Raw genomic sequence first — 27,589 nt, 5'->3', positions numbered from 1 at the left:
TGCAGGATTAAGACATGCACGCAGACTCACAGAGCAAGGGAACATAACAGGACTGAAAAGGGAAGACATTCAACGGGAACTGCAGAATAATGCTGGGATAACTTGAGAAGGGAAAAGAACAGGACCACATAGAAGAGTTTATGATAAACTTTACTTTGGAGCTTAAAGAACTGTGGCATACATACAGCACGGCTGCACTCAATCTCCTGAACAAGCTACCTCACTACCTCACTGACGTCTTACATTGGTTGGTATATCCTGTTTCGAAAAGCCTAGGGCTCCACCTAGTGGATAACCTGACTACACTACAAATGTACAGTATCGTGATAAGTTTTCACCAGTTGGCAATAGGCTATGAAAAACATTTAAATGTAATCAATAGATAGATTAGAAACAGTGTTTGTATCCTAAAACATCAAACTGTATTGAGTTACCTTACTTTGTGTGAACCTTTAAAGGTATTAAAACTTAGGTTAGCTCGCCATGTCAGTTTCTGAATGGCACGTCCCAGAAATTCCATTATGGTATTAAATCATAATTAGGATGTAGGTGTGAATGGTTTGTATTAAAAATGATTAATCTAGTTCTAGTTATATTTTCAGAATTGAGCCAAATAGGAAAACTGTTGTTTCCTATACAGGCAAGAGATAGCCAGAGGCTTGAGCCTGGCTGACCTAGCTGAAAATGCTAGTCCTCATTATGTGCTCTTTTGTGTGGATGCCTTGACAGTTTGTTCCAGGTAGCTGCATCACAGAGATTGACCCTGTAGTGTTCAGCCATTTGGAGGAAGTGGCTCTTCGCCTGAATGTTTCACTCCATAATTCAGATTACGCCAGATCAATTGGATGCCCTTCTCACATACTGCCTGAGGAAGCACTGGAGAGTTATTTATTAGTTGGTTTGTCTGTTCATCATGTTGCAGCACAATTAATTAACAATTAATCCCTTGCATGTCCACTTCCCATGAGATCTCAACAGGATTCTTAGCAGGGTGATCTACACTAGATCATTTAAACTTAATACACTTATGCGAAGCAAGTTTTATCCATCTATGCCTCAGTGGTGTTTCTCCCATCTCATTAGTAATGCATTAATTGGTGTTGTTCTGAGTGCCCCACAGCATATCCTCAAAGCTCTTGCCTGTTTAACATGTGATGCCAGGAAAGGAATTGGGGTGCTGTCCACCAGGGGGCAGCATTGGCCCTACAGAGAGGTATTGCTGCAGCTGTGGCCCATTACCTAACCATGGGCTCTATAAGAGGCCTAGCTTCCAGGCCTAGGGGAGGGTGCTTTTAGATGGTGTTTGGGAGCGTGGCTATGGACAGGTGGGATTTTTTTCCTTACCGCAAAAATGAGCGAATCCATTCAAACCGTTGCGGTAACCGCCATTAAAAAATAATAATTTAAACCTCCGGCTACGATTTCGTTTTTTACTTTCAAGTACATTTCTGGAATGGCTGTTTCCGAAAAATAGGTTCTGCCCAGCAGTTCATACTGTTTGTCGAAGGACTGAAGCATAGCTCGGAATGATGGCTTTCCTACAGTCCGGAAGGGCACCATCTCCACAACCAAACACTTTGTTACAGTTGTTGTAAGTGCTCGCCACTTGTTGCTGTCCCGGTTGTATTTAGTCACTCTGGCAAATGCCTCTGAGACTCCTAACTGATGTAGTGCCGAGCCGGTACCTCCCGAAGTAGATGGGGTGCCTTTCATTGCATCGTATAACGGACGATGAGTGGTCCTAAGATGCGATGCTAGATTTGTCCTGTTTCCTCGCATGACGTTGATTTTCTTGCTGCAAATGCGGCACACTGCCTCATTCAAATTATTTGGCTTTTCATCTTCATCGGGCTCAAAGCCAAAATGTTCCCAAATAGGAGAAGTAACATTGGGTTTTGCTACAAGATCCATGTTTTTAGCCTAATTTGAAGCGAAAACTTTGCGTAGCCAACAGTTCTGGGTGACACGTTCTCCGATCAGAACGTTAACTGCGCAACTGTGAGTGAAAACTTTCGAACACATGGAGTGAAGAAAATAGACTACACAATAATAATTATAATTATTTTAAAAATTGCATTGCATTTATTTCAGAACACATAACCTTTACAAGCAAAAATTGGAACATAAACAATTGGCCTAAAATAAACGGGAAAAAAACAAAACCCAGCGGTGAAGCGGTGATCAGCTTGACTCTGCGGTGGACGTGACGTGATTGCGTTTCCACGGTAATGCAGTAACCGCGGCAGCTCTAGTTTGCCGGCCACTGACCTGTGTTCAAAGCCTCTCTAACTACTCTGAGAACACTGTCCTCTAGCTGCGCTTCTCGCAGGTCTTCTCGGGTGAACTGTTCTAGCTGACCCAAATTGAGATGAGTTGCAAAAGCATACAGCTCAGGAACACCTTCTGCTGGAACACCTAGTTTGTCTGCCAAGTGCACATCACTGTCACTAGACTCCTGCACATGCACACGACCACAAATCGCCTTCACATCACCCTGTGAAAGGTTTCTCCACGTCTCAGTGTCCAGTTCTCGGGAAAGCAAATCAGCCTCAGACATTGACCTTCTCAGGGCGATATTTTACTTCAAAATCGTACGTGGCTAGGGCAGCAAGCCACCTATGCCCTGTAGCATTAAGTTTCCCTGTCGTCAACACGTGATTGCGTTACCGCGGTAATGCAGTAACCGCGGTAGCTCTAGTATAAGTATGGATTTCATTAGAGTGCAGAGCAGGTAGTGAATAATGGGGATGGATGAAGACTGCAATATGTGACAGAAGTGAATCCAGAAGTCGGTGGAAACCTGGCAAATGAAACTCAATACAGCTCAATGTAAAGTTCTACATGTGGGAAATAATAACATCAGGCTAGATTACTTTATGGGAGGAACGACATTGGAATGTGCTCAATTTTGGGAGTAATAGTTGATCAAATCCTTTCAGGTTCTAGGTACTGTGCTGTTGCAGTAAAAAAGCCAACAGGATGCTGGGATAGTAGTGAGTATAAATCAAGGCTCCAGAGTGCGACCATTTTGGTTGAACATGTGACCAAAAATCTGTCAAGTACGACTAAACATTTTCATTGGTCGCACCGGTGCACCTGACATTTAGCAGGTCTGTCTCTCTGTGTGTGTAGCGTTATTTTTTTTCCCACCCGCATTCTGCGAAGACCCGCCCCTACTCTGCCTCTGATTGGCTCTGACTCTGATATTCTTCTTCGCTGAATGCGGGTGGGGAAAAAAATAAGGCATGTGTGTATTAGTGATGTGCGGTTAATCTGCGGATCGGGTGGGCCGACTCATAAAAATTAACATTCTGATTAATAGCGGATGGGTTGCGGGTGGGTGAAATAATACATCATTAATGAGGAAAATATTAATTACATTCTCTAAAATGTGAACATATTTTAAGCTTCATTTTTCGTCAGGCGCGAATTAGCAGACTAGACTCTCGTTGCGCCAATTGCGGCGTCCATTTGTCTTAAGCAGCAATGGAGGCAAAAAAGATCCGAGAGAAAATTAAAAAAGAAGAATTAAAAAAGCAAGGGTAGAAAAGTTCCGTGTGGGAGCGATTTAGTGAATGACGAGTTTAGTGCTGGGTATGTCATGTTTATGCGTACATGTGGATTCGGATGACGTCAGAGCCGATCCGCGCATCACTTGTGTGTGTGTGTGAAACCGCGCCCTGTACTCCTCCGGGAGCAGCGCACACTTTTATTTGAGTTATTTGAGTTTGATTTATTTATTTGAGTTTGTCAAGCACTTTAAACATCAGCACTTTTTAAGTTTATTTTTTAAACAATTGAGGTTATTGCCATTTCTTGTTTGTGCTGTGATTTAAATAAAGAGAAAACATTTATCTGCACCTTTATTCCTGTTTACAATCATTTACATGTGTTAAGAAATTACCAATGTGTATGGGGACTGACAAAAAAGGTAACACTTAAGATGTATTATTGTGGCGCCAAAAGGCGCTGTGAAATATTTAGGGTCTAACTAAATTATGTGCTGCTGCACCTAAATGAAAAAGTTAGGCGCACCAGTGCATCCAATGTAAAAAGTTAGTCTGGAGCCCTGTAAATCCAAGGAAGTTATACTTATTTTATACAATACCATTGTCAGACCACACTTACAGAATTGTGTGCAGTTCTGGGGACTGTACTACAAGAAAGATATAGAGGATCTGGAAAAGGTTGAAAGAAGGGAAACCAAACTGGTTCCTGGTATGAAAGATAAAAGCTTTGAGGAAAGACTTCAGATGCTTAACTTCTTCAAGCTTAGTAAAAGTAGACTCAGGGTTATTTGATTGAGTCTTTTAAATTCATAAAGGGGATCAACAAAGTGAACTACAAGAGATTCTTCAGGTTCAGCTCTGTTAGTATGACGAGGGGGCATAAAAGGAAATTAGCAAAAGGTAAATTCCGCACCGACGTTAGGAAGTATTTTTTCACACAGAGAGTAGTCACTGTGTGGAATAGCTTGGCGCATGTCATGTAGTAGAGGCAGAAACTCTGGGGGTTGTCAAGACCGGGCTTGATACGATGCTGGATACTATCTAGTTTGTAGGTAAACCAAGCACTAGTGGTAGGTAGGAAAATGGCGAGCATGTCGGACTGAATGGCCTATTCTCGCCATTATGTTTTGTTATGTTATGATAGACGTGAAACATATTACCGTACTGAAGTGGTCAATATTTTACAATGTCAATCATGCATTCAGCATTCAGTCATCACCTGTGACCTGATACTACAGACTCCACTGAAAATTACATTCTGGTCAAGAACCACAAACCTGGCAACCCTAAGACTCATGAGGGTTTATCCTGCTTTTCTTTGTTGTGCTAGAGCAGTTAGAAGACAGGGATGAGAACAATGTGGACAAAGAAAGAATGCTGGTGGACACAGGAGTAAACAGAGAGAAAGCACTTTTTATATTTCACTGCACAGAGCCATAATCACAAAATCTATTTAGTTAAGGTCACACAGTACACAGCACTACTCACCCCAGTCTTATGCAGCACAGAGCAGCTTCACTCCTGAATCTCCCAGGTTATTGTAGCTGAGGTCCAGTCTCTGTAGTTTACAGTTTGGACTCATCAGTCCAGCACAGAGCAGCTTCACTCCTGAATCTCCCAGGTTATTGTAGCTGAGGTCCAGATCGCTCAGGGATGAGTTTGATGACTGAAGAGCAGAGGCCACAATTTCACAGGACGTCTCTGTGAGGCCACAGCTGTATAATCTGCAAAGAGAGTTGATATATTATTGTATTTTTAATTAGCGCAATATCCTGTAAAATGTGATATGTGCAATGTAACAGTAATCATGTTGAGTGATGAAGAGTGATATTGAGGATTTAAAGTTACTGATGCTCTGAGGAACATGACTTTGCTACACTCTCCAACTGCAGCACTTCGGGCCTGAGAATTAGACATCCTGTTGGACAGAACTCTGACAGTTCTACAGATGAAATTCTTACTCAAATGGCCCCCTTTCTTCTGACATTTGGCACAGATACAACCAAAAGTAAAGATGCAAGAAATAACACACAACTTTCAGGGTGGATAGTGAGTTAGGCTCTGCTTCTTTACTTTTGCTGGTAACTGTGAGAAATTTCCCACAGCATTGCAAGCCAATACACAGCAAAAGCCAGATTCACTTTAGAAACAAGAATGCAAAAAAGTGATCTGTTCACATATAACCAGGTACTGTAGTGCAGTCTGTCTGTTTTGCTGAGGTTATATATAACCATGTAGTGCAGTGCATCTGTTCTGCTGGTGTTACATATAACCAGGTAGTGAAACCAAGCTATGTAGGAACTGTTAATGATCCCTTTGAGTTCCTTTTGTTGGAATAGTGATACATTTGATGGTGCTGTCCAAGGAGACACCATTTAGCTTTTTCCAGGCTTAGGAAACTTCAGAACCTTGTACAGGCCAGACTTTAGCCTGAGATAAGCCACAGAATTACCTCAAAAACAGGCACTTTAACAGTCCCCTGAGAAGACCTCACCCTGACACCCCTTATATCCTACAATTCCTCTACCTTCCTATTTTCACTCTGTCTATAGGCACTATTGGATTCTGGGTCAGCCTACACCAGAATAAAGCAGAGACCAGGGTGGCACTACTGGCCTTGTAACATGGTGCATTTACTGCCTGACCTAATCTCACAATACAGTAACACAAACATTTCATTCATAACCACACTTGCCTCTCCCAAACCAAACCCAGCATTACATTAATCATAATGTTGAAAAAATATCTCATCTTCATGAACAATATAAGAGGGGTACAGACTGAGCAGGCTCTCTCTGGTCATCTCCCACTCACAAATTATCTATGCATGGACTAGGGATAAAAGGGGGATTCTTCCCCCCTTTTGAAAAACATGGATTTGATTCAATCAACATTCGTCCTTAACTGACTGACATTTAAAAGGAGGGATTCTTTTTTCTACACAAACACAGTCCAACTACTTCACCAAACTGAGTTAGATAAGAATAAGTGTAACACTTGTGTTTACTTGTCCAAGTCAAAGTTAAGGACAAATGTTAGTTCAATAAAGACCATAGGGGTGTTTGCATGGCTAATCTGCAAAAAATCAGACCTTGTTATTCTACTAATAATGCGGCTGACCAAACTCAGCTAAAAATTGGATTAATTAATATCAGATCACTAGCCCCTAAGGCAACTCTTGTAAATGAATTAATTACTGATCACCAAGTTGAAATCTTATGTGTAACTGAAACTTGGCTTAAAACTGTATATTGCCTTAAATGAATCCACCCCTCCTGGCTACAGCTATACTCACATTCCCCATCTGACGGGTCGTGGCGGTGGTGTTGCTGCTGTATATCATTCTAATCTTTTTGCTACTTTGAAATCCGGCTTCAAATGTAACTTTTTTGAAGTGCTTGTTCTCAGTTTTGCACATCCAGACAAAAAAGCAGTCAGTTTTATCCTTGCAATTGTATACAGGCCACCAGGGCCATACAGTGACTTTTTACTTGAGTTTGCTGATTTCCTTTCCAGCCTGGTTGTTAATTCAGATAAAGTAGTAATTGTAGGGGACTTCAATATTCACATGGATAGTGAAGGTGATCCTCTCAGATCAGCACTCTTGTCTATCACTGAATCTATTGGCTTCGATCAACATATACATCAGTCCACACATTCTCATAACCATACTCTTGATCTGGTCTTAACTTATGATACAGAAATAGCAAATATAGCAGTTATGCCTAAAAACCCTGTGCTATCAGACCATTATTGAATTACTTTCCAACTTTCACAAGTCTGTCATGTGTCACCAGATCCTTCATTCTACCTTATCTGTAAGCTTCAGTACTGCAAATGCTTTTATTAATGAGCTCCCAGGCTCATTTGTGCACTGTGGGGATTTTCTTGGCTCCCAAACACATACAAAAATGCAAGCATTAGCTCAATTGATCAGCTGACAGACAACATAAATTACGTATTTTTCAGAACCCTGGATACTCTCGCACCTCTTAAAAAGAGGAAAGTCCGCTATAAGAAATTAGCACCCTGGTAAAATGACCATACTCGTGCTCTCCAACAAGCTTCATGCCAACTTGAGCGCAAATGGCGTTCTACTAAATTGCAGGTATTCCTCCAGGACTGGAAAGACAGTCTACTAACTTATAAACATGCCCTCTCCACAGCACGTTCCTCATACTTCTCTACTTTAATAGATGAAAATAGAAACAATCCTAGGCACCTGTTTAACACTGTTGCCAGGCTGACCAAGAATCAAGTTGATCCATGTGCCTCAATATCATTTAGTAGCAATGACTTCATGAATTTCTTTGATGACAAAATTATAAAAAGTCAGGGGCAAGATTCAAAGTTCTCCTACCACCCCTCATATAGGGTCTGCCCTTCCATCCGCTCAATGCATGGATGCAGAATCTTTAGAAGAATCTTCAGAAAGACGGGCGGCCTATCTGAACTTTCTTGCTCCAATAGATCTCATGGAGTTTAACGCCATAGTTAATTCCTAAAAATCTTCTACTTGTCTTCTAGACCCTATCCCTACGAAGCTTTTCAAGGAGCTATTACCAGTGATTGGAACACCAATGTTACATATTGTCAATGTGTCTTTAGCATCTGGACACATACCACAGACTCTTAAACTTGCAGCCATCAAACCCCTTCTTAAGAAGCCAAACTTGGATGTGAATGACCTGTCTAACTACAGGCCTATCTCGAACCTCCCTTTCTTTCTAAAATACTAGAAAAGGCCATTTCAAAACAACTTGGTTCATTTTTGCACTCCAATCATATATTGGAAGTTTTTCAAGTCTGATTTTAGACCCTCTCACAGCACTGAAACAGCCCTGGTCAAAGTACTCAATGACCTACTCCTCGCTTCCGACCATGGCTGCATCTCTGTACCTGTGCTTTTAGACTTAAGTGCGGTATTTGACACAGTTGATCACCTCATCCTTCTGGATAGACTTGAAAATCTTGTAGGCCTCCTTGGACAGGCACTCTCTTGGTTCAGGGTTGCTTTTTATCACTTGAGAAACATCTCAAAAATTCAGAAAATACTGTCCTTACATGATGCAGAAAAGCTAGTTCATGCTTTTGTTACTTCAAGATTAGATTACTGCAATGCTCTTTTGTCTGGATTTGCAAATTCCTCTCTGAAAGGGCTCCAGCTAATTCAAAATGCAGCAGCTCGTATTCTCACTAGAACAAGGAGATTTGAGCACATCAGCCCAGTGTTAGCATCGCTTCACTGGTTGCCAGTTAAATTCCGAATAGACTATAAGATACTACTTCTTACCTTTAAGGCCTTACATGGGCTTGCCCCTTTGTACTTAAATTATTTACTTCTTCCTTATATTCCCTCACGAACGGTCTGTTCGCAGGGTGCAGGCCTCCTTGTTATTCCTAGAATATCTAAAAGTACCATAGGTGGTAGAGCCTTCTCCTATCGTGCTCCCCTCCTGTGGAACAAGTTGCCTGCCCATGTTCGGGGCGCAGACACTATCACCTTATTTAAAGCTAGGCTCAAAACATATATTTTTAGTCTCTCTTATATTTGAGGGGCAGGATTGGGTGGTGGGCATAGCTATAGAGTCTCTGGCAGACTGAGCGGTTAGTGCTGTCACTGGATCATCATTGGTAGTGCTGTGTTAAGCTGAACTGGTCATGGTCTGGTGATGACTGTCTCAAGCCTGCCCTCATGGCTGCGTTGGCCCCTGCCTCTGTTTCCCTTAGCTATGCTGCCATAGCCTTATTCTGCCGGGGTTTTCCTTATCGCATGTGGGCACCTCTGTTTCTTCTGCTCTGCTTGCTATTCTACCATTTGAACCCCCGACAACGTTTTTTTTCTCGTCTTCCTCGGCTCTGGGCACCTGCCCGGAGCTCTAGCCCAAGTTTTCTGAGCACCCCCCCCGGCCCAGAACTCCAGCCCTAGACCAGCTAGACCAGCTGGGCACCCCCGCCTCCTGCCACTGTTGATTTTCCATAACAAACAGGTGCGTGCCCGCGGCAGATGGGTTCCCCCTCTGAGTCCTTTTTCCTTGCCACTGTTGCCCTAGGCTTACTCTTTAGGAGCCGGTTCTCTGTAAAGCTGCTTTGTGACAAAGCTCCTTTGTTAAAAGCGCTATACAAATAAAATAAAATTGAAATAAAGTGTTGGCCTGTAAAGCAAAAGTGAGCCTGTGATCTTGTGCCATTTGCCTTGCTTCTCAGCTCTGCCTTGGTCTTTTATGATCACAGTCTTGGCTCTCTGGTCTTGATTCTTTAGCTGCTTATTTTACCATCCTGGGTTACAGTGGGACAGACAAGCTGTGGTTCTGCAGTCCCTTTCATTCATTTTTTTTCACAATTATATTATTTATTTTCCATGTCTGTCTAATTTTGTGTAAAGGAAGTGTAGCTTGTATTTTTTTATTTGATGGGGAATATGTTCATATTAATACTGTAACATACTATACCCTCTCTACATTTAGCCTAAATCTGTGAGTTGTATGTTTGGACCATTATTGATCCATCCCATTGGTTTGCCTAACAAGGAATTCATGATGTATTTAATAACTGGTATCTTTAATGATAATATGTAAATTAAATCTAATAAAATACATTTTACATGTTGGATACATTTTTTACATTTGATGGTACTTCTGTATTCATTAAATGAGGGCACAATCTGTTAAAATAGCTTGACTCAAAAATCATAATTCTCACTTGCCTGACAATTTTATTGTATTCTATTTTCACTTTAACTATGAAGTGTTTATAAAAACATGCTGTCATTATCTACTTTAATTATTACACCATACTCACATGGCCTTCCTGCAGTTCCCGACTACTGGTAGCAGTCTCTGATAACCTGCTGCTGATGTGTTGTAGGTCTTCAAGTCAAACTCATCCAGGATCTCCTCTGACATCAGTAACATAAAGGCCAGGGCTGAACATTGGTGTGGTTCCAGCATTTCATTAGAGAGTTTTCCTGATCTCTGGAAATTCTTGATTTCCTCCACTAGAGAGTTGTCATTCAGTTCATTGAGACAGTGGAACAGATTGATGGTCCTCTCTGCTGAAGATTCTTTTTTGATCCTCTCCTTTATGTACAATACTGTTTTCTTAATGCTCTCTGATCTGCTTCCTGTCTGTGTCTGTGGATCTGGTACAGGTGATCTGCTTCCTGTCTGTGTCAGTATTCCTCCTAATAGAGTCTGAATGGAGTCCAGAGAGAGGCCTAGAAGGAATCTGAGGAAAAGGTCCAGGTGTCCATTCTTACTCTCTAAGGCCTGATCCACTGCAGTCCTGTGTAACTCAGACAGCTGCACTCCGTCACTGCGAGGTTTTGATTCTTCTGCTCTGAGTACATTTCTGTTCTCATTCACACATGAATGAAACACAAACAAGGCAGCCAGATACTCCTGAATGCTCAGATGCACAAAGCAGTAGACCTTCTCCTCACCCAACCCACACTCCTCTTTAAAGATCTCTGTGCACACCCCAGAGTACACTGAAGCTTCACTGACATCAATGCCCATCTCTCTCAGGTCCTCTTCATAGAATATCAGATTGCCCTTTAACAGCTGTAGTAAAGCCAGCTGCCCCAGTTTCAGGATGATTTCTGTATTTGATGCTGACATTTTCTTTGGGGTTGTCTCATTGGTGCCATGATACTTCTCATTCTTCACATTAGTCTGAATGAGCAGGAAGTGTGTGTACATTTCAGTCAGAGTTTTGGGCAGGTCTCCACTCACTTTATCCAACATTGTCTCCAGAACAGTAGCAGAAATCCAGCAGAAGACTGGTATGTGACACATGATGTAGAGACTCCTGGATGACTTTATGTGTGAGATAATTTTGCTGGCCTTGTTCCGATCTCTGATTCTCTTCCTGAAGTACTCCTCCTTCTGTGGGTCATTGAATCCTCGTACCTCTGTCACCTGGTGGACACACTCAGGAGGGATCTGATTGGCTGCTGCTGGTCGGGAGGTGATCCAGAGGAGGGCAGAGGGAAGCAGATTCCCCTTAATGAGGTTGGTCAGCAGCACATCCAATGATGATGACTCTGTTATATCACAGCAAATCTCATTGCTTTGGAAATCTAGAGGAAGTCGACACTCATCCAGACCATCAAAGATGAACACAACTTTGACTTCATCATCTTCAAAACTTTTGATCTCTTTCAGTTGTGGAAAGTATTGCTGCAGAAGTTCCATGAGACTAAATTCTCTCTCCTTTTTCAGATTCAGATCTCGGAAAGGAAGAGTGAAGATGAAATCAATGTCCTGATTGGCTTTTCCATCTGCCCAGTCCAGAATGAACTTCTGCACAGAGACTGTTTTCCCAATGCCAGCGATGCCCTTTGTAAGCACAGTTCTGATTGGTTTCTCTTGTCCAGGTGAAGGCTTAAAGATGTCATTGCAGATGATTGCAGTCTCATGTGTGGTTTGTCTCTTCGATGCTATCTCAATCTGTCTGATCTCATGTTCATCATTGACCCCCCTACTTCCCCCCTCTGTGATGTAGAGCTCTGTATAGATCTCATTGAGGAGGGTCTGGTGGCCCTGCTTTGCTAAACCTTCAAATATGCATTCAAACCTCTTCTTCAGATGAGTTTTCAGTGCCTGCTGGGCTCTTTCTTTGAATTCATCTGAGGAGAGGAAATATGAGAACCAATGTTTAAAATAACAGAAATAGACAAAAAATACTTATGCAGAAAGTTTTCACAATGTTTTACACAGCTCTGAAAGTGTTGCACATTAAGTTGTAGCTATACCTATGTAGTTAAATTGTAACTAATTTGGTAACAAGAGGTTATTACTGATTAACGCCAATGTAGGAAACATGGAACAGTTAACAATATTTTTGATTACACATGCGAAACAAGGCCAGCCCTGTTACATCTCTTCTGTTAATATGAAATAATTCTGCATCGTGAGGACACATTGTGAAATTAACAGGCAAGGTTTACTTGTTATGTATCATGAAGATATGCCCTATATGCTATAACTGCACCTTCAAGTAAAGTGTTGCCCATACCTCTAGTAGTGTTTCACACTTCTCACAAACTGTTGTACACACAACAATGAAAACATAAAAAGGATTCATTTCCATTTCAACATTCAATTTCTGAATTGTTCATAGTATGATGTGTCTTTATGGTAAATATGGTCTTCATGGGTCATGCAGTAATTTAATTATCTTATAATTATTATGATCGGTGCTCTTTAATCCAGGATAAAACCTCAGGGCAGTCAGTCTGATGGGACAGTGGTTTAGTAACTGGCTTTTGATCCCAAGGCTCCTGGTTTTAAAGTCTTTCGGAAACATTTAATCTCATGTGCATTTGATTGCCCCCATTATTACTGCTGGATGCTATATTTGAATTGAAATGCCTTCCTGTACATGTGTGTGATGTTTTTTATATGCAAGACTGTTGATGTAAAACACTATTATCAAAGTGTGAATACTATAAATCAGTACTCTGTATTTTGTACTCTGTTATATTTGTTGGCTAAACTCATTTCAGCATTCTAATGGCCACAGTAGCAATGAGAGAAAAATCTTACTGTGCTGCTCATCTCTCTCCAGTGGGTCAGTGACATCCTTCTTCTTCATGGTCCTCAGGATATGGAGTGTGATCTTCAGAGACCTCTCAATGCCACAGGTCTCCAGCATCTTCTCAACTATGTACAGGGCCTCAGGATCCTCCTGCCCTCTCTCAGTGCATTCTGGGTAATCAGCAATTTGATGACTCTTGAACAATTCCTTCATCTTCATAAACGTATCCAGTACAGAAGGATCTTCAGGAAGACTATGTAAGCATTCTGGGCAACCCTGACTCAGATGGCTCTGAAACAGTTTCAACTTTTCAGTCTTCTTCAGCTTCATCAGAGTGCGCAGGAGAGACTGAAATAAACACATTTAGAGGTGTGCTGTATCACTGTGAAATAAACACATGAAGAGGTGTGCTGTATCAGTGTGAAATAAACACATGAAGAGGTGTGCTGTATCATTGTGAAATAAACACATGAAGAGGGTGTGCTGTATCAGTGTGAAATAAACACATGAAGAGGTGTGCTGTATCAGGGTGAAATAAACACATGAAGAGGTGTGCTGTATCAGTGTGAAATAAACACATGAAGAGGTGTGCTGTATCAGGGTGAAATAAACACATGAAGAGGTGTGCTGTATCAGGGTGAAATAAACACATGAAGAGGTGTGCTGTATCAGTGTGAAATAAACACATGAAGTGGGTTGCTGTATCAGAGCCATGGAAACACAGCCTTGCTTTATGATGGGTGGCAGTGTAGTATAATGGGTAAGGAGCTGGTCTCGTCAGAGGTTTGAATCCCAGGTAGGACACTGCTGTTGTACCCTTGAGCAAGGTACTTAACCTGCATTGCTTCTGTTCATATCCAGCTGTATAAAAGGAAGCAATGTAAATGCTGTGTAAAAAGTTGTGTAAGTCGCTCTGAATAAGAGTGACTGCTAAATGCCTGCAATGTCTCATGTTTTCTCTTGTAGGAAGGCCAGAACAGGAAAAGATACTTTAGAACACAACATGCAGCAGGTCTAAAGCCTATATTCGAAATGCAACTTTTGCTCCTGATTTATGTTTTTTAGGGACACTACTTGTGATGAATCACGAATGTCCCTGGAATAATTTAGTTGTTGAGTTGAATTAAGTTTCTCAGTGCAATACATTTTTTAATGCTAACTATACAAACTGAGTGCTGAGTGTCCATTCTACCTGCCCCGGGAGTTTCCGCAGTGATCACTAGGGCCGTTTACATTCCACCACAAGCGGACACGACGAGGCTTTGTCGGTGTTACATGATGTGCTAAGCGGACTGCAGACCAAGCACCCAGACGCTGCCCTCATCGTGGCAGGGGACTTCAACAAGGCAAACCTTATGCCAAACTTTTACCAACACGTCAAATGTCCTACCCGAAAGGACAAGATACTTGATCACTGCTATTCACCGTTCAAGGAGGGCTACAAGGCTACCTCTCTACCATCATTTGGCAAATCAGACCATGCCGCCATCTTCCTGATAACAGAATACAAACAACGGAGGGTACGGGAAGAGGTGGTGTCGCGAGAGGTCAAGCGCTGGACCGCCCAATCAGAGGCCACTCTACAGGACGCGCTGGACGACATCGACTGGGACAGGTTCCAGTCCACCTCTGATGACGTCAACGTGTTTACAGAAGTGGTGACCGGCTTCATTACAACGGTGGTGGACAAAGTTATCTCTACGGTGAAAGTTAAGTGTTTTCCTAACCAGAAACCGTGGGGTGACAGATCCATCCGCATTGCTCTGAACGCATGCACCACTGCCTATAACGTGGGACTGGTGTCTGGGGACATGACGGAGTACAAGGCGGTGTCCTACAGGCTGAGGCGAGCAATCAAGGATGCAAAGCATCACTACAAGGACAGAGTGGAGTTCCAGCAGCGAGACACCCGACGCGCGTGGCAAGAACTACGGGACATTACAGACCATAAGGGCAGGCGCCCCCCTATGGTGAGAGCTGACATTACTCTGGCAGACGAGCTGAACTCTTTTTATGCACGTTTCGAGGCTAACGATGCTAACATTAGCCCAGCGGCTAGCACAGTTAGCGTGTATAACACGAGTTCCCCCCCCCCGGAGCTGCAAGCTCACTCATCCTGTCAGAGCACTATGTGAGGGGAGCCTTGAAACGGGTGGACACCAGGAAAGCAGCAGGGCCAGACGGAATCTTCGGACGAGTCCTCAAGACCTGTGCTGATCTCCTGGCTCCTGTGTTCACCACCATAATCAACCTCTCCCTGGCCCAGTCCGTTGTCCCCATATGCTTCAAGAGGTCCACCATTGTCCCTGTACCCAAGAACGCTTCCCCAGCCTGCCTGAATGACTACCGCCCGGTAGCACTCACCTCGGTGGTGATGAAGTGCTTTGAGAGGCTAGTCAAGGACTACATCTGCTCCTCTCTTCCCAGCACCTTGGACCCTCTGCAGTTTGCTTACCGCCCCAACAGATCCACGGATGATGCGGTCTGTCAGGTTCTGCATGCCACTCTCTCTCAGCTCGACAACAGAAGGGGGGGGGGGGGCTTATGTAAGATTGCCTTCATTGATTTCAGCTCAGCTTTCAATACCATAGTCCCCTCCAGACTGGCTGCTAAACTGACTGACCTGGGACTGAACACCTCCGTTTGTGCCTGGATACTGGATTTCCTGACCGCCAGACCCCAGGTGGTTAGAGTGGGTAAGCACACCTCAAACCCCCTCACCCTCAGCACTGGAGCCCCCCAGGGGTGTGTGTTGAGCCCTCTGCTGTACTCCCTGTACACACATGACTGTGTGGCCAGGTTTGAGTCCAACACCATCGTCAAGTTTGCTGACGACACAGTGGTGGTAGGCCCGATCACCAACGACAACGAGAAGGCCTATCTCCAGGAGGTGGCAGACCTGTCACTGTGGGGCCAGGACAACCGTCTCTTCCTGAACGTCAGCAAAACCAAGGAGATGGTGGTGGACTTCTGTAAGAAGAAACGGCTGAGGACCGACACCCCTCTACAGATCAATGGGTCACCGGTAGAGAGGGTGAGAAATTTCAAGTACCTCGGTGTCCACATCACAGAGGACCTGACATGGACACTGCACACCGACACTGTGGTGAGAAAGGCAAGGCAGCGCCTGTATCACCTCAGACAGCTGAGGAAGTTCAGAGTCTCCAAGAAGATCCTGAAAACCTTCTACTCTGCAACCATTGAGAGAATCCTGCTGGGGAACATCACCGTCTGGTACGGGAACTGCTCCTCTCTGGACCGGAGAGCCCTGCAGAGGGTGGTGCGGTCAGCTGAGCGTACCATGGGGACCACACTCCCCACTCTGCAGGACCTGTACCCCAGGAGGTGCTTAAGCAGAGCAAAGAGGATTAGGAAGGACTCTTTCCATCCCAACAACGGACTGTTTGAGCTGCTGCGGTCAGGCAAACGCCTACGCAGCCACAGGACCAGCACTGAGAGACTTAGGAGGAGCTTTCTCCCTCAGGACATCAGTGCTTTTAACTGCACTGCCAGGACAACTGTCCTGGAATAGTATTTTCACCTCAAGCACATAGCACCTTTACCTCAATGTACACTGCAGCACCTTACCGTCCCACGATTTACTTTGTAATTTTCTTTTATCTTTATTGTACTTATTGTATTATATATCATAGGTTGCACTGCTTCTTGTGACTTATTTTAGTACTTACTTTTTAAAACTTATTTGTATTACTCGTTTTATTAAATAACTGCTCTTTATGTTCTTCTCTTTTAATTTGTATTCATATGTTATATTATATTAAGTTATTATTTTTATTTTATTTTTCTGTATATTGTTATTATTGAAGCGTTGTGTTGCAGTCTACAAGGAGTTTGTCTCACTAGCATATCACTGTATGTACATGTATATGCATGTGACAAATAAAGCCATTGAACTTTGAACTTTAAATCATTCTGTTTGGAATGTTCCACTGTCATCGTTTTTGGATCCTAAAAAAGAATCCAGTCGTTCTGTGAGCCAAAGAGGGCCAGAGCACTTTTTATAAACTATAATTAACCTGATTACATATTCAATCTGATCATCTGAAAGTCAAATAAACTTCAAATATTGAAATATAAAAAAGTATATATCATACCTGTTTTATGTGGGAAAGTTTATCTGAACTCTCCTCGTCTAAACGACTTAAATCCAGTGAGCAGGGAATCCTGTGAATAAATCATGAGACACAACGTAGTTAAACTCGTATACTGCAGCTCTAACTCACAGAACATGGAGACAGAGCTTCCATTTAAGCTCACCCTAACTGCAGCTCTAACTCACAGCACATGGAGACAGAGCTTCCAGTTAAACTCATCCTCTTACTGCAGCTCTAACTCACAGTACATGAAGACAGAGCTTCCAGTTAAACTCATCCTCTTACTGCAGCTCTAACTCACAGCACATTGAGACAGAGCTTCCAGTTAAACTCATCCTCTTACTGCAGCTCTAACTCACAGCACATGGAGACAGAGCTTCCAGTTAAACTCATCCTCTTACTGCAGCTCTAACTCACAGCACATGGAGACAGAGCTTCCAGTTAAACTCATCCTCTTACTGCAGCTCTAACTCACAGCACATGGAGACAGAGCTTCCAGTTAAACTCATCCTCTTACTGCAGCTCTAACTCACAGCACATCCGAATGTGATATAAAACACATCATGACACTTTAAAATGAGTTAATACACACATGTTGACGAGAATGTGCTATCATACACCCCACTAAACCAAAAAGTAGCCACTGAGATTTAAGTTTTATTCAACCGTAGTGTCAGTATGAACTTGTTTCATTACCTTTGATCACCTGTGAACTCTCCTCTGAAGGTGTCTGGAAGATGCATTGAATGATCACTTTTCATAGACAGACAGCTGGGTACAGGTGACCCAGCCCTATCTACCCGGACCCTGTGAACAAACATGGAGACAGAGCTTCCAGTTAAACTCATCCTCTTACTGCAGCTCTAACTCACAGCACATGGAGACAGAGCGTCCAGTTAAACTCATCTTCTTACTGCAGCTCTAACTCACAGCACATGGAGACAGAGCATCCAGTTAAACTCATCGTCTTACTGCAGCTCTAACTCACAGCACAAGGAGACAGAGCTTCCAGTTAAAATCATCCTCTAACTGCAGCTCTAACTCACAGCACATGGAGACAGAGCTTCCAGTTAAACTCATCCTCTTACTGCAGCTCTAACTCACAGCACATGGAGACAGAGCTTCCAGTTAAACTCATCCTCTTACTGCAGCTCTAACTCACAGCACATGGAGACAGAGCTTCCAGTTAAACTCATCCTCTTACTGCAGCTCTAACTCACAGCACATGGAGACAGAGCTTCCAGTTAAACTCATCCTCTTACTGCAGCTCTAACTCACAGCATATTAACTCTCTGATTCATGCATTTTTACCTCTTTCTCGCAGGGCCGTGGGTTCCATCATCAGTCTCGGTCTCCTCTGGGGAACTCATTTTAGAAATAGCTCCCCCTGTCTCAGGACACCTGAACACACCAGATCAGATTCACAAGTGGGTTCTGACCCAAATTGGCAGACCTGTAAATCCACACAAGAAGAACATGATAACGCATAGACATAATAATGCACACAGACACACACATACATCAAATCTTATAGAACAGACAGGGACAAATCTGGAATTTAACTGAGCCATAAAATTGTACAGTAATACAATTCCTTCCAAAATATTCTGCACCCATGATAACAATTACTAAGACCGTTCAATATACCAGTACCAATATATCAAGAGTACCAGTGCTGAGGTATATTTTCATTGTCCAACATATGGAATATATTTAATGATATAATGGAAACTACCAAAATGACAAATTTTCCTCAGATGATACAACAATTTTACAAAAATTGTGCGTCACAATTATTGGCACCCCTGTATTTGGCACTGTGTGCACCCTCCCCTTGCAGGGTTAATATCACCGAGTCTTTTTAGTTTAGTTTCAGTCTGCTGGCAGAGGTAGTCAGGTTTAGGACTAAATTGTCCTGGTACTTGGGTAGAGTTCACAATGCTGCTTTCCTTAACAAGGGCCCGAGGACCAGTGTGAGCAAAGTAGCCCCATAACATTAAAGATCCACCACCGTATTTTTCTTTTCAGTATATGCATCCTTAAATCCATCCTACATCATATTCCTGGACATGGTTGTGAGGGGGGCTGGAGCCTCTCCCAGCATGCATTGGGCAAGAGGCAGGAAAAAACCCTGAACAGGTCACCAGTCCATCACAGGGCACACACACCATGCACTTACACACTCATACATTCAAGCAATTTAGTGTCTCCAATTAGCTTAACCTGCATGTCTTTGGACTGTGGGAGGAAACCCATGCAGACATGGGATGAGAATATGCAAACTCCACACACACCACCATGCTGCCCTCCAGCAGTTTTAAACTTCATTATTGCCCTCACAGTGGTAACTAGCAGCTTCAGTTTATTTTTTGATCCATTGCCTGATTTTCAACGGTCAGCAACTGACAATCATTTGTCAGTTCTTTGTCTTTCTCTGTGGTGAAGATGAAAAATGGGTTCCACAAGCAGGTTCTCAGTTTAATCCTCCAGTGAAACAGGAAGCAATGAAAGGCCACAAGAGTTTCTCTTAATATTGGTGTAGATTTAGTTTGATTTTATTTATAAGAATCTTTAGGGGTGCCAATTATTTTTATATATTTTTGGGAAATAACCCTACCTGAATCCAACCGTCACACTAGAGGGCATCAGTTCCCCCAATCTGTTTGTTTTCTGTGCCTGTTTAGTGCTAATTAAGGTGCTGTGTTGCAAACATTTAATAGCCTGACCAGATTCACATTGCAGGTACCTGTAACTGATTTAAGACTAGTCAGAGCTAATTTCAGATATCTCTAACTGCATTTTCACTCATCAAAAAACTTTTAATATCTCGAATTACATTTTGCTAGCAAGACTGAAGTTACTTTCGCCATTCAGTTGTATGGGACCTCCAATTAAAATATATCTACAATTCAGTTTTGACTATCCAAAACGTGAACTCCAGATACTGTATCACCATTTCAGTTATGACTAGTCATAACTCAAATTAGAGATCTCCACATTAGCTCTGACTTAGTCATAAATTCAGTTAGATATCTTTCATTCCTCCGGATTTAAGATATGTCAGGTAACGGGGGACCAGGACCCAAACGCAGAGTGGGAAAAACACCAGGAACTCCAAAATGGCAAATACAATCAAAGACTTTAGTCTCATACAGATAACAGAAAACAGGGAACAAAAACAAGGCCAGACAGGGCACTTTCAAAAACAAAAACAGCAGAATTTTCAAAAAAAAAAAAACACAAGGAAACAGAACTCAGGCAGGGCAGAACTCACAGACAGAAACGCAGGCAGAAACAGACAGGCAGATACTCTCAGGCAGAAACACAAGGAGCCAGCACCCAAAAAAGGAAAACAGAGAACTTAAATAGCCACAAAGATAACAAGACACAGGTGAACTCAAAGCACAATCAAACCAGAGCAGGGATGGATAACGAGACACAAAGAAAAACAATGACAGAATAATTGAAAACAATAATACAATTAACACAGGGGTAACTAAAGAGGGAGCAAACTGAAATACAAACTGAAGTACCGCCATCTGGCGGCCCAGAAAAGGAAAAAACAGAAACAGAAAAAGGCAGAATCCTGACAATATCTAAATGATCTTTTTGCATAACTGAATCTAAGATATTACTAGCCAAAATATGGCAAGCCATTTTAGATAATTCGAACAGCTCTTATCTTCTGCTGTCACTGCCGCTAAGGCAAAATTCTACCAAACCAAAATTCATAACTCCATTTCTAACCCTCGTCAACTTTTCTCTATTTTCTCTTCTCTCCTCAGCGTGCCACCTCCTCCACCCCAGTCTTCCTTCACTGCAGATGACTTTGCAGCATTCTTTGACGAAAAGATTGCAGACATCCGCAGCTCCTTTGCCCCCTCTGCGTCCTCCGCCCCCTCTGCGTCCTCCGCCCCGTTTCTCCACATTTTCTCTCCTCTCAGACACTGAAGTCTCCCAGCTTCTGCTCACCCACCGCCCTACCACCTGCGCCCTCGACCCTATCCCCTCATCTCTCCTTCAAGCAATCACACCAGACATCCTCCCTTTTGTCGCCTCCCTCGTGAACTCCTCCCTATCTTCTGGATGTTTCCCCTCATCCTTCAAGAAGGCCCACATCACCCCGCTACTGAAGAAACCCACACTAGATCCTTCAGTCATTCAACCCGGTATCTCTCCTCCCTTTCCTATCCAAAACACTTGAACGTGCTGCATCTAACCAGCTCTCTGCTTTCTTCTCTGAGAACAACCTGCTTGATCCCCACCAGTCTGGCTTCAGGCCTGGCCACTCGACCGAGACTGCACTCCTCTCGGTCAGTGAGTCACTCCATGCCGCACGAGCAGCCTCCCTCTCCTCTGTCCTGATTCTTCTAGACATCTCCGCTGCATTTGACACTGTGGACCACTCTACCCTCCTGTCCTCCCTGGCAGCAACAAGGATCCACGGCACAGTCCTTGACTGGATTGAGTCCTACCTCTCTGACCGTTCCTTCCAGGTTGCCTGGGCGGGTAAGGTATCACCACCCCGTCCCCTCACCACCGGAGTTCCCCAGGGCTCAGTCCTTGGTCCCCTTCCCTTCTCCATGTACACCAGATCCCTTGGCCCTGTAATATCTGCCCATGGCTTGTCCTATCACTCCTATGCCGACGACACGCAACTCTTTCTCTCCTTCTCCCCATCAGACACACAGGTCCCTGCCCGCATCTCCGCTGGCCTGAGGGACATTCAGAGCTGGATGGACAATCACCACCTGAAGCTCAACCCGGGAAAGACGGAGCTAATCTTTATTCCTGCTCTATCCTCTCCCCTCCTCGACTTTTCCATTTCCTTAGGGGACATCGTAGTGACATCATCACCCTGCGCCAAGAATCTCGGAATGATGATGGACAACAGGCTGTCCCTCTCCAACAACATTGTAGCAGTAACCCGGGCATGCAGATTTTTCCTATACAACATCCGCCCCTTTCTCACCACCTACTCAACCCAGCTCCTGGTCCAAGCAATGGTTCTATCCCGCCTGGACTACTGCAACTCTCTTCTGGCTGGACTACCGGCATCTGCCACCAGACCCCTGCAGCTCATTCAGAATGCTGCGGCTCGTCTGGTCTTCAACCTCCCCAGACACTCCCACGTAACTCCCCTGCTCACTACCCTCCACTGGCTGCCTGTTATAGCTCGCATCAAATTTAAAACATTGGTCCTAGCATACCAGGCAGTCAAGGAATCAGCCCCAGCATACCTCCACAAGATATTCAAACCCTACATGCCAGCCAGATCCCTCCGTTCTGTTACCTCAGGACGCCTAGCACCTCCCCCTCTTCGCACCTGCACTTCCAGAACACGTCTCCTGTCTGTTCTGGCCCCACGATGGTGGAATGACCTCCCTGTGGTGGTCAGAACAGCTGAGACTGTGATCCATTTCAAACGACGACTGAAGACCCACCTCTTCAGGCTGCACCTCTCCCCATCCCTCCCTTCCCCCCTGCAAATTACTAAACTTAGGGTTGTAACTAGGCAGCTGTTTCATAGTTGACTTAGGCGCATCAACTGTCTTAACGACTACTTGTATTTTTATTTATTTTTATTTTTCCATAGATTGCGTTGTTGCCGTTCTCGTTGTTAGTGTTAATCAGTTTAACCATCAGGGTCCAAGTTGACCTATGCGGTTGTACCCTGTACTTGGACCGGTACTTCTCTCTAGGGGTTTCGTCATACTTGTTCCTGGTTATGGTTATACACTTTGTTGTACGTCGCTCTGGATAAGAGCGTCTGCCAAATGCCTGTAATGTAATGTAATGTAATGTAATCATGGCTGCCACTTAGATACTTCCGGGTCATTTCACTCAGTTAGGAACCTTCCTAAGCAAAAAAAGACTATGGCTGCGTCCGCATAGTAAAAAAAATTACGTCCTATGTCTTTTCCTAACCACTTTTCCTTGACCTCGATGGAAAACGTCATGAGGTTAAGGAAAGATGTGAAGGAGAATTTTTAAAAAAAACAACCGCGGTGCTAAGAGAATCCGACTACACTTACATTACATTACATTACATTACAACCGCATAGTTCAACTTGGACCCTGATGACTTACACTAGGCTACGTAATTTTGCGACGGCGGATGTTATTAACGTTTCCCGTTAGTGTAATAAATTATACATTTTTCTATGTTTTACAGATGTATATATCGTTGTAAACATCTTAATATAACTAGGCTACTTGCGCTTCACTAGCATTGCCATGTAACCGCAAGAGCTGTGACGTAAATAACATGCGCAGCAGTGTTAGCTTTTAGTTAGCAAAATAATTGTTTCGGTTGAAAAACGACATTGGAATTCAGCGGATCTAGTGCCATTTAAGAGAGAAATGTGTCCGGATAAAAACGTCCAAGTTTTAAACGCCAGTTTAAATCACAGACTGTGACAGGGACGGTTATGAGAAAATCCATTCATTTTTTCCCTTAGAGAAATTTCCCTTTGAACCGGAATTCCACATACGGGCAAGGTTTTTTGCTCGGCGTTACGTCAGACTACTGAGGCCTATTCGGACGCAGCCTTATCGTCCGCTTACCTGTAGGTGGACGCTTTTTCGCAATTTTCACAAACACATACATATAGTAATCGAAAGGTCAGCTAACCTTATTTTTTTCCTAGTGGGAAAACTAGAAGACCTTCGTCGGTTAGCCTAGTCAAAGATAGACGGACACCCCCAGTCAAAGCCTGCGACAGTAGACAGTAAACTGTAGCGAGATCGTCATCCAGTGCCGAATTGCCCCATTTTATTCACTCGAACAGGGTAATGTTTATTAAAGTCGTCGTAATATATTCATATATGTTTGGATGGACATGAAATTTCACACAAAGGTAGTTTAATTACCCTAAATACCGGACACCTAGGCTACTTCCAACCCCCACGTCTTTTCGAAATTTTCAATAAAAAGGACGGGACCAACGCCGCAAGGGAGCGTGTCCGGGTTCTGGAGGGAGTCCGACTATGAGTAAAATGATATAGGCCTATAGAGTAATCTCTGCCTAACACAATCACTCCACTGTATATTTTCCCTCAATATTGCAAACCACTTAATTTGTTTAGTAGGCTAATGGAAATGATTTCCTCTAAAACATGAAAAAAAATAAGTAACAACCACTTAATTGTTTAATTAAAAACAAAATCAGGGTTTATAGTGCAGTAAGTGTAAAAATGTCAACAACAAGCGTCCTTTGACGTCCGTCTCACTAGGCTACCTCCTCACGTGGTAGAAGTGGTCATGGAATATCAAAAAATTACTTTTTAAATTACTTTCTGGTCTAAACGGTATTGGATTCCGTATGAGCTCTTAGCTTGTTAGGCTACGCATTAAACTCGCTATTTTATTGCCAGTTACCCGTTTTTCTGAATTACGCGGGTTAATGCGATTAGGCTATACCTGCAGATTCCCATTCCTCCCCGCAGCCCTTTACCTTCAGCTTCTCTTACCTCAGTTCCACTCCACAACAGACTGTTTACTCCGTTTTTCACATTTAATTTTATTCCTTCTTTCCTAGGGTTTCTTCCTCCTCCGTTTTTAAAATGGCCGTTAAGCTTCAGTTTCTGTTGGACCTTTGGACCTTTCCTTACTTACCTGTTTACTGGCTCAACTGAATGTTCGATGGGTGGAGTTTTATATATTTATAGCCTACTTTTTATTAGCTGCATCAGTCATGGTATTTAATAAGTTATGCAGAATAAACAAATATTTCATCCATGTAGATCTTTGCCAAATTTTAGCACATACAGTGAGCACCATAATTCATTGGACAGTGACACATTTTTTTGTTATTTTGGTTCTGTACTCTAGCACTTTGAGTTTGAAAGGATACAATGAGGTTGAAGTGCAGACTGTCAGCTTTAATTTGAGGGTATTTTCATCCATATCGGATGAACTGTTTAGAAATTACAGCACCTTTTGTACACGGTCCCCCCATTTTAAGGTACTGCACGTATTTGTTGAATTGGCTTCACAGATGTGTTTCGTTAGGCAGGTGTATTCATTTGTGTCGTTAGTGAATGCAGAAGAGAGCTGTTGATGTCTAGACTTTGCAATTGCCTTTGGAGATTGTTGTTGGGGTGTGACATGAGGAAGACAGCAGTGTCGATGCAAATTAAGCTGGCCGTCATAAGGCTCAGAAATGAAACTCAATCAATCAGGAACATTGCATGGGCATGCCCAAGTCAACAGTTTGTTTTTAAGTGTGTAATTTTTGGTATTTTATCTGTACATTTTCTTGTGCCTTCCCCAATCAACTGTTTCTTTTTTCTCTTTTTTTTGTTGACAATTTTTAAGGTTATTTGCCCTTCGTATACTCATCAAATGTGTTTGTGAAGTATTAAAATAAAATAATAAAAAACTAACGAGAGCTGACTTTCCACGATACCTGCTCTTACCAGTTCCACTTCATTTCATTCAAAATGCGCCACAAGACATTTTATTTTATTTTATTTGCATTTCAGGGCTGAAATGTGAGATCTGACCCACAGTCTCTTTCTCGAGTCGGGAGTATCTGGAGACCAGAGTACGGGGCGTGTCAAAAGCAAAATGGACGACGGGCCAAAAGCAGGTTTCTATTGGTCGATGATTCGGCGAGTCACATATATTATCCAATCAAAAGCATGATCCAAAGGCGTAGATGTATCACGATTGTTTTGACGTTTCTGAGACAGCATATCTGTTTTTGTTGCCGGTCCTGGAGGTGAATAATAGGCGCGTATGCATATGTCGGTGCGTAAATTATGCGCTTTCTTTGTCTTTGTCTAAACTACGTAGCCAAATAATATGCAGTAAAGTCATGTTTGGTGTTGTTGGAGAGCTAATATCATGAGCAGTTAGATGGTCTCATTCTATGTTGAGAATGTTGTCATTGAAAGTTTATGTGTTACATGAAAGTGAAACGCCAATCACAGAAATTTAGCTATTCAGCTGTTACACCTGAAATCGTGAAAATGGCGACACTATGTTTGAACAATTGTCTGCATCCAGTGCTTTGTGTGCTGTTTGGAATATTATTATTATTATTATTATTATTATTATTCACAAATATGATTTTTACATTGTAAAATAAATAGTACTATTGTGCTAAACTTTATGCAACCCACGGACATACAGTACATTAATTGAGAAAACATATGTCTCTAAAATGTTTTAATAGGGCAACATATTTGCCATTATTATATGTATTTATTTATTCACCGCCCCACCCCTTTTTTTATATCAAAAGTATTGATGTCAATACTTTTAAAGGCCTAGATTTTGCAAGTTTTAATTATTGGCTTATAGACAGTGCTTTGTATGGGTGAGTATTTTGGCATTTTTGTATGTTGAAAACATGTTTTTGCTGAGATATTTCTTTATGTACTGTGTTTTCTATGAGTAACTGATAATAATAGTAAGAAGAGGGAGTGTATCCGCACACTGTTTTTTCTGCTCCCAAAGTGATATAATGGTACAACGTTTCGACCTCAAAGGTCTTCGTCAGGTACATAAACCAGAACATGTGACTGGGTGGAGATATAGACCAGGATGTGGGCAGGTCCATAATAGGGCCATTTGATTATGACCCTGGTTTTCGCTCAAATTATAGCACAGAGAACGCGTTGCTGAAGGTAGTTCATGACCTCAGACAGAGTATTGATGATAATAATATATCAGTTCTTATTCTTTTAGACTTGAGTGCTGCATTTGACACCATAGACCATGAAATACTAATGCACCGCCTTAAGCATTGGGTTGGTCTCTCAGAAACTGTGCTAAAATAGTTTCAGTCATATTTGACAGGGAGCACACTTTATGTCTGTCTAGGTGACCATGTCTCAAAGAAGGCTGATATTACTTGTGGAGTTCCACAGGGATCGATACTTAGGCCTCTAATCTTCACTCTGTATATGCTCCCCTTAGGCAAAATTATTGGCAAACATGGTGTAAAATTCCATACCTATGCAGATGATACACAGAATATATGTCTGTAGGGCCAGATGGCAACAATGTTTTTAGACATCACGAGCTGGATGCCCAAAAACTTCCTGAAATTGAATGAGGAAAAAACAGAGGTTCTTCTTTTAGGTCCAGGCGTTCAGAGGGAAAAACTTGTAAATAAATGCTGCCCTCTTGGGATAAAATCTAAACCAAAAGTAAAGAACGTGGGGGTCATTTTTGATTCACACATAAACTCAGTGACAAAAACTGCATTCTTTCATTTAAGAAACATTTCCAGAGTAAGACCTTTTCTCTTGCAGTCAAATTCCAAAAAGCTAATACGTGCATTTATCACAAGCAGACTTGATTATTGTTGTAAATTCTTCACGTTACAGAGACTGTGCGGCTTATTATGTCCATGCATGTTTGTAGCGAATGTGTGGTACGATTTTTGGAGCTAAGCATTATATTTAAAGGAA

General features: G+C 42.6%; 1 protein-coding gene across 1 annotated transcript in view; it reads right to left on the bottom strand.

Moving 5' to 3' along the window:
- LOC118218889 (NLR family CARD domain-containing protein 3-like) overlaps positions 1–27,589 on the bottom strand; it is a gene marked incomplete at its 3' end in the record, with an annotated part of 90,689 nt that overhangs the window by 5,067 nt on the left and 58,033 nt on the right. The window contains exons 5-8 of the mRNA XM_035401616.1: positions 13,058–13,397; positions 10,658–12,138; positions 10,311–10,618; positions 5,063–5,233 (exon numbers count right to left, since the gene is read on the bottom strand). Of these exons, the coding sequence (XP_035257507.1) occupies positions 5,063–5,233; positions 10,311–10,618; positions 10,658–12,138; positions 13,058–13,397 (2,300 nt within the window). The remainder of the gene's footprint in view (positions 1–5,062; positions 5,234–10,310; positions 10,619–10,657; positions 12,139–13,057; positions 13,398–27,589) is intronic.

This window comes from Anguilla anguilla, chromosome 19 (genome assembly GCF_013347855.1).
Source record: "Anguilla anguilla isolate fAngAng1 chromosome 19, fAngAng1.pri, whole genome shotgun sequence".
In the NCBI taxonomy this organism is placed as follows: Eukaryota; Metazoa; Chordata; class Actinopteri; order Anguilliformes; family Anguillidae; genus Anguilla; species Anguilla anguilla.
This window is presented reverse-complemented; position numbering and strand designations above follow the sequence as displayed.